The sequence below is a fragment of the Rutidosis leptorrhynchoides genome, chromosome 8, assembly GCF_046630445.1.
Source record: "Rutidosis leptorrhynchoides isolate AG116_Rl617_1_P2 chromosome 8, CSIRO_AGI_Rlap_v1, whole genome shotgun sequence".
In the NCBI taxonomy this organism is placed as follows: domain Eukaryota; kingdom Viridiplantae; phylum Streptophyta; class Magnoliopsida; order Asterales; family Asteraceae; genus Rutidosis; species Rutidosis leptorrhynchoides.
The window spans coordinates 269,883,920-269,891,487 of NC_092340.1; the positions used below are offsets into that span (position 1 = coordinate 269,883,920).

At 40.9% G+C, this 7,568-nt stretch overlaps 1 protein-coding gene across 1 annotated transcript; it reads right to left on the reverse strand.

The window, feature by feature from the left end:
• Positions 1-569: 569 nt before the first annotated feature.
• Positions 570-1,085, reverse strand: LOC139864211 (DNA polymerase-like). The gene has a single exon (XM_071852794.1). The coding sequence runs from the start codon at positions 1,083-1,085 to the stop codon at positions 570-572; it is 516 nt and encodes a 171-aa protein (XP_071708895.1).
• Between the last annotated feature and the right edge of the window lie 6,483 nt (positions 1,086-7,568).

Sequence of the window (7,568 nt, forward strand, 5' to 3'; positions counted from 1 at the left end):
AGAAACATGACTAGTATTTTGCTAATGTGATCTAGTCTAGACAAGTCATTCACTTCAATAGGCTCAGTATCAGACCATTTCTCATGAATATGTACAGGTTTCCTTTTTGCCCCCTTATTAATTCCAACCAGGAATTTTTGGTCTTTCTTGTAAACTTCAAGTGTTGACCACTCAATCCGGAAGTGGGCTTCCACTGTTACTTGTTGCTTCAGATCAGGGTTAGCGAGCTGTGATGGAAACCATTCAGGACTGATTTGGTCCTTCGCAGCCCCTTTGAACTTGACTATCTCCTTTCCATCTACAGTTTTGTAGCAATAGGACTTCGGTGCTAAAAAGAATCCCTCAGAGATTTTGTCCTCTAGATTAAACTTACCTAAGATAGAACTTGAAATCAATTCATCAGGTAGTGGATTACCTAGCACAACAGAGTCTGTATCTGTATAGTAACAGTCCTCTCTTGAGATATACGGGTACATATAGATCCTAGCATAGGCTGTGATAGCAGCTAAAAGTTGGACAGCTGTGTTCTTCGGTGGATCCCAATAATCATTGGATTTATAGTTGTGATGTTAGGAAACAACGTGGCAGTTGTTGTTAAGCACATCAGCTGATATCAATTCACTTCTTCTTAATAACTTTCTGGATCTTACTGTATCACAGACCTCGGTTTTTGTGCTCTGAGGGTTAATGCCAAATCTACCATAGAGCGAATTCATAAGGATTTTGTACACATAAGACAACACATCATTTCCAGACTTCTTAGCTTCTAACCTGCTTTCAAAGAGATTGCTTACAAAGTTACTGAAAGGGCTTTCCTTCTTCTCAAAGAGGTAGCCAGAGAGTGGAATCACATTGTAGCCAATCTCTCTAGCAAACTTCAATTCTTCGCTAAAGTATACACCCACAAACTTTCCTGTTGGAAAAAGGAGAAGCCCGTTCTTGTCTCGATAGGGTAGAAATGGATTCTTGATAGTTTTCGAACATTCCACATATGCCTCAATAAACCCTAACTTGTTATCTAAGTCCTTCTCTTGAAGATTTCCATACCAGACAGGCGCACCATGTGGCATTGGGAATTCCTTCATGATAAATGGATAGAGAGAGTTTACATCGTAAAAGTATAGGTCCTTGCTAGGCGGTAGCTTCCGCGCTAGCAAGATAGGGATCAGCCAAAGCAATACTAAGCGAGAAAAGCCCCTTCTATCTTCTTAGTCATAGTCAAGTTTCCGCCTGAGGTAAACAACCTTACTAATAAAGTGGCAACAAGCACCTTCTTTCTCAAAGTCAACTTTATCCTTTCTTGCTTTAGTTTTCAATAAGGCTCGCACAGGGGCGCTCACCTTTTTTGGCTCCTTCCCGGCCCGAAAGTTCGCTTCTGATGACTAGCTTCTACCGCTAGCGCTTGGACTTGGAAGCAAGCTACCTTGAATCAATCAATGAATGAAAAAAAAACCGCTTAACGAGAAATAGAAAGGAAGGACAAGTTGGTTTGAGGACCCGTTGGTCAAAGGAAAGGGGTCCTGATTCCGGGACGGAGCCGTATGACGCGAGAGTCTCACGTACGGTTCCTTTGAGAAGGGTGTGATACCACCACCTATCAGGCCCGACGAGCGGTCCACGGAGCTGCATCCCTACTCACCTGGTCCATGCACATCACTCTCTCCAGGAGGTTGGCCGCCTATCCTAGATCTTCCCATTTCAAATAAGATCACGGGCTCGATCCGGTTTAGTATCAAGGTGATTCTTTTTTTGTTCCTATATATATGGGTCCGTGCAGCATTTCCACGATATCGTTATGATCAATTAATGGGACTTAGCCGAAAAGTGTTCTTGCCTCTATCATTAGCTCGGGTAGTCCCCGTTTCTGGTGTTTTAGTCACCTTTCAATGGCTCCCTTAATTATGTGCGAGGAATTGCCCCATTGAGTAATGGGAAGCGGGCTACTCCCCGAAAATGCCCCGCCCCTAGGTTCTTTTGTCGTTGGGGCTAAAAATCTTCTTTGCTCGTTCCTAGGTCTTTTAATAGCATTCAAGGTTAAACATGACTCCTAGAGAGTGACCAAAATACGAAGTTCTCTTTTCGTTCTCTTCTTTCTTTTATATTTTGACTTGGTTGGCAGGGTCAGGGCCTTTCTCGCTGGGCGAGCCGATTCTAAAGTCCTTTCCTAGACCATTTCCCGTTCAGTTGCTGAAAGATAGAGAGAAGGCTTTCTAAATGAGATTGAGTTCTGATGTTATGCGAGGGGTATATGAAATAGCATTAATTTTTAATATGAAATACGATACAATTTACACAAGTTTTATTTATTTATTTACAGATGGGATATACCTAAACCTTACTACAACACTATAGGCAGTGTACCTAATCGTAGAGTAGTGTAGTTTTTAGTAAGTCCGATTCGTTCCACAGGGAGCTGGCTTATTTCACACTATATTTTAAACAATTATATTCGTACAAAATATATTATATTAATAATATATAAAAGGAGGTTTTACCGTTTAATGACCGGTTTGTCGATTTTATATTTTAAGCGAAGCGTAAAGTAAATTTAATTAACAAAATAAAATAAATAACAAAAAATATAAATGACGAATAATTGAAGATGCGATGAAATATAAAATAAAATAATTATGATTATTTAAACTTCCGTAATCATGATGTTTGATGTGTTGATTTTTAGTTTATTCCCATGGGTTTATTGTTCTTTGTCCTGGATTATTTAATATGCCCGTCTGGTTTTTGTCCATAACAGTCCATCAGTCATAAATATAAAGTGCGAGTGTCCTCGTCAAATTATCCTTATATCCGAAGTCAAATATTCCAACTAATTGGGGACTTAAACTGTAACAAAGTTTTATTACTTTGTTTAATAATTACACCAGGATATCGACTGCGTGTAATACAAGGTTTAATACTTTGTTAACAATTACGCCAAGTGTCCTTGTACATAATTTCACCCCTATTTTAATAATTCTAGTGACTATTAATCCATTCCCGTGTCCGGTTAAATGAACTATTATTCGTACATATAAATTCCCCGCCCATCGTGTCCGATCGAGTGTATATGGTTATTTATAGGGACGTCCAATTGTAAATCTTTATATTAAAATTAACAAACTATCATTTAGTTAAACAAATATAAAGCCCATTAATAGCCCATAGTCTAATTTCTACAAGTGTCGTTCTTTTGTCCAAACCCCAATTATGGTACAAAGCCCAATTACCCAATTTTAATATTTTTAGCCCAACATCATGATTACTTCGGCTCAAATAAGTATAATATTAACTTAAGTACGAGACATTAATTTAAAAAGGAGAACATAGCTTACATTGATTATTTATCGCGTAGTGTTACACGGACAGAGCTCCAACTTTAAAACCCGTAAAATAACCTTTACATTAACCCAAACTAATCTAATATAAAACTAACCTATACTATATATATATATATATATATATATATATATATATATATATATATATATATATATATATATATATATATATATATATATATATATATATATATATATATATATATATATATATATATTATTACATAGGGAGTATTATTATTATTATTTTGGTGTATTTTAAACTCGGCAGAATGCATGGCCTTTTATAGGCATTTCTGATTTTTGCAGCTCCGCGAGTTGCGGCACTTTTACCCTTCAAACTCCACGAGTCGCGGAGTTTGAATTTCCAGCTCACATGATTTTGGATCTTTGCTTGTCGACGTTATTAAATAATAATATAATATATAAATAATTTTAAGAATTATTTAAATATTATATTTTATTTATGTGCATAGTTGACTTGTAATTTTTGCTCCGTTGCGTCGCGCGTTGAGAGTTGACTCATGTCCCAGTTCCGGATTTTCGAACGTCCTTGCGTACTATTTTATATCGTGTACTTTGCGTTTTGTAACTTGTACTCTTGTCATTTTTAGACGTTTCTCATCAATAAATTGAACCTTTTGAATTGTATCTTGTACATTTGAGCTTTTTGGACGTTTGTGTCTTCAAATCTTCGTTTTCGCCTTTTGTCTTCGCACTTATTTAATATAAACGATTACAACTTAAAATAGAATAATTACAACTAAATAATTTACATATTGGGAGGATATTGCTACAAAATATATGTTCATTTGGAGCACTATCAAGGTCCATAAATTTATCAGTGAATACAATTATTTTATTAGTGGTTTTGAGAGTTCGGTTACGAAAACATTTTCCATTACTCGTCGTTTGTAAATTCTCACCCAGCATTTCTATATTTCTATTTATTTGTTTGTATCTAATCTTTATGAGGATGTTATTCTGGAGCGGATATCTACTTATGGATCAATTGTAACAGGCGGTAGCTCCTTTTTTGCATGCCCCGAGGGGTGGATTAGCTGGACATGAGGGGGGGGGGGGTGGCGGTAGAGGCTTCGATTGGCAGGTCGCTCTCCATCCAGTTGAATCAATCTTTTGGCATATAATATAGGGGGCTAGAAATCCACAGACAACATTCTGGAACTTCCAAACCAAAGAAATGCAACAGGAAATTCAATGTTACGCTTTAATAGAATGAATTCGGTAGTATTCTACCCTATGGTAGATCGAAGGTCCTGTGCCACTTGAACTCAAATCTATCTTACCTTCAATCCATCGTTGTCCAGCCAAGCCAGCCTATAACAAAATGTTAGACCGGCTGACACAACCGAATTGGTTGAGGAAAAGGAAAGCCCAGCGACCAAGCACTCCCGCCCCCAAAAGCGGAGATCGAAGAACCACCAGGTTGTCGAGGACACGTTTGAAGAGGAGGCCGGCGCATCTAAGTTTACCACCCTACCCACTAATGGACAATGAGGGGGGAAGGTGAACGGGAACCGACCGAAAGCCCGAACAGCTTGACCCCTTCATACTTGATTCATTAGGGTTGGGCATGGATGGAACCAATCAGAAGTGAAAATCGCGCAAGCGAAGCCGGGAAACGGACCGCAGCGCAACGACTAGGACTCGTGTCGGAGGACTTTTGAGCGTGAGCTACCACTCAAGGACCCGCAACTCTCGAAGGGGCCACTAACCACCCGAATCACTGTAGCAAACCCTCCCTTTACTTTACTCAATGGGTAGCGCTTATTCTCTTTCAATCAACAAAATGAGAAATGGGGGAGAAAGAAAAGAAAGAGGTCTTTATTGAAGAGGCGTTGCACCCGGAATAGGACTAATGTAGATCCAGAAGAATGGGTCTGGGCTTTCGAAAAGATGAATATGCAAAGGGTAAGGTAAAGAGAAAGTCTTTTGAACAACCAACCTGACATAAGGATTCTAGCTCGCCCACTTAGAGCAGATGGAGATTCTCAGACGGGGAAAAGCGGCACTCGACATCTATTAAACAAGACCAAGAACAAAGCCATACCATGCCCTCGGGAGAAACTAGTGATGATTGCCATGAATGCAGCCCTCGAGGACGTGTACAAGAAGGTCTTTGCCGATTCTTATCAACATGGTGCACCTCAGAGGGGCGTGAAAAGGCCGTGGAGACTTTGACCGAATGAATAGGGATCAATTGATAGACATTTTTTTTGAGGAAGAGAATCCAGGATGAACGCTTTTTTCATTCGCTATGCGCTGACTGGATGCGTACTCGCGTGATCAATCGATGGACAGGGGAATTGTGTGAATGACGAGACCGGCCTAACCTAAAGTGGGTCCTCCCCCTTGATGGCGAATCATGATTGACTTACAATTCGACTTTTTTTTTCTTGAATCTGAGTCATTTCCTCTTTATCGCCATTCTTCTGTTTAACAACTGCGCCCCCTTGCCTCCGGTGGCTATTTGACTAAGGCTGGAAAGAGGTGCTTGCTTTATGAGACTGAAACCTTCTTTCTTTGATTCTTTGATCGAAATACGGATGAGATCAGAAAGGCCATCATTGGGGCAAACGATACAATAGCTTCGGTTAGAGCAAAGCCCAAAATGGCATAACCAAATGATTGTTTAGCCAAAGATGGATTCCAAGCCACGGAATGATTCGAGGAACTAAGGACGTTTCCAATACCGATAGCAACTCCCGCTGAATCAATTGTAGCAGCTCTGGCCCCTATTAGTTTTGCACCTTCTAACATCTCGAGTTGATAATTCTCCTCACGCTTTTTATTTTTCATTCACGATTTGATGTTCTATATTCCTCTCTAGTCTAGATTCCTCGTCGATTCTTTCCCTCGTTCTTAACATCTTGGACATCTCATTTTTACCAGGGTAGCCGATCATCAAGGATTTCCCTTAGATAGTGGGAATTTCCCCCAGATCTCTTGAAATCCTGAGTAACGTCATTGACAAAATCCAAACGTCTCCGGTAACTACCTGCGGGGTACCTCGACGGGACAACGTCTAGCTCCTCGTCCCTCTCGTTAAAGAAGTCGAGGAGGCATTCTTCCGGATTGGAGGGAGCTCTTTCTCCCAAGGCGGGATATTCTTTTAGTATTTTTTTAAAAAGGCACAAAGCCTCCTCCTTTTTTTCCAGAATTTGGAGGTCCGAATTCTCACAATAGATTAGGACGTCGTACCATCCTTGAGTGGGAGCTTTCTCTGGGTCTTTCTTGACGTCAACCCAATATTCATAGGGTGTCTTCCCTAGAAGAAAGGGACTTCCCCTTAAGTGACCAATTCTAGCCCAGAGGGTTATCTCCAAGCTAGTATTTGGGGTCACAAGCGCCCCGGGATTCGAAGGCCCGGAAGACCCTGCAGAAGATGATGCTTCATCTGCATCTCTGAACAGTGCAAGCTCTTCTTGCATTTCTCTTAGCTGAGGAGATGGCATCCTCAGAAAGGGAAATTCCTCAGAGAAGGAAGGTGAACCATTGGGACGGATATGAGTTTGGTGCTGGAGTGGCACCGAAGAGGAAGCTTCAGCCCCGTCCCTATAAGTAGCATCAATCCAAGAGGAGCCTGTACTTCCAGGGCTGGGAATAGAGGGTAGAGGTGGGGAAACCCTTTCCTCGGCTGCAAAAAGCACAACATAGGGCGTGGACTCCGTAGTGACGAGCGCTCGAAAAGCACAGCCAGTTACGAAGGCCAGAGTCGTAGAGCATCCCATCTTTAGCAAAATGCTAGAGAGGGCCTTCCCTCCTAAGAAGCCGGCTACTTTCGCCAGAAGAGAGACAAAAAAGGAGACCCCTACTGTTGAAATACAAATTATATATACAAACATGAGTACACTTATTAATAAGAGAAATGGAATGAACGCCCGTTTAGCAATGCACCTGACGCGAAATAATGTTTTTCTCACTGACCGCACCATTGTATTTTGAATTCTCATTTCTTTTTCCATTATGATTTGCATTTCTTTTCCCCGACTATAGAATCCGGCATCCATCGAGCAGTGGCAACGTAGACCTAAGTGAAGTGGTCATATTTGTTGCTGACGGAATGCCCCACATCAAGGTGACAGGATTCAAACCTATGGCCCTCTGTACCCAAAATAGTCGGGGTTGTGCCCTTCCCCCCGCTACCACAAAGATCACTGCCCAGCCACCGCTCAGGGGTACCTCCACTCCCCAACTGAGAAAAATGGATCA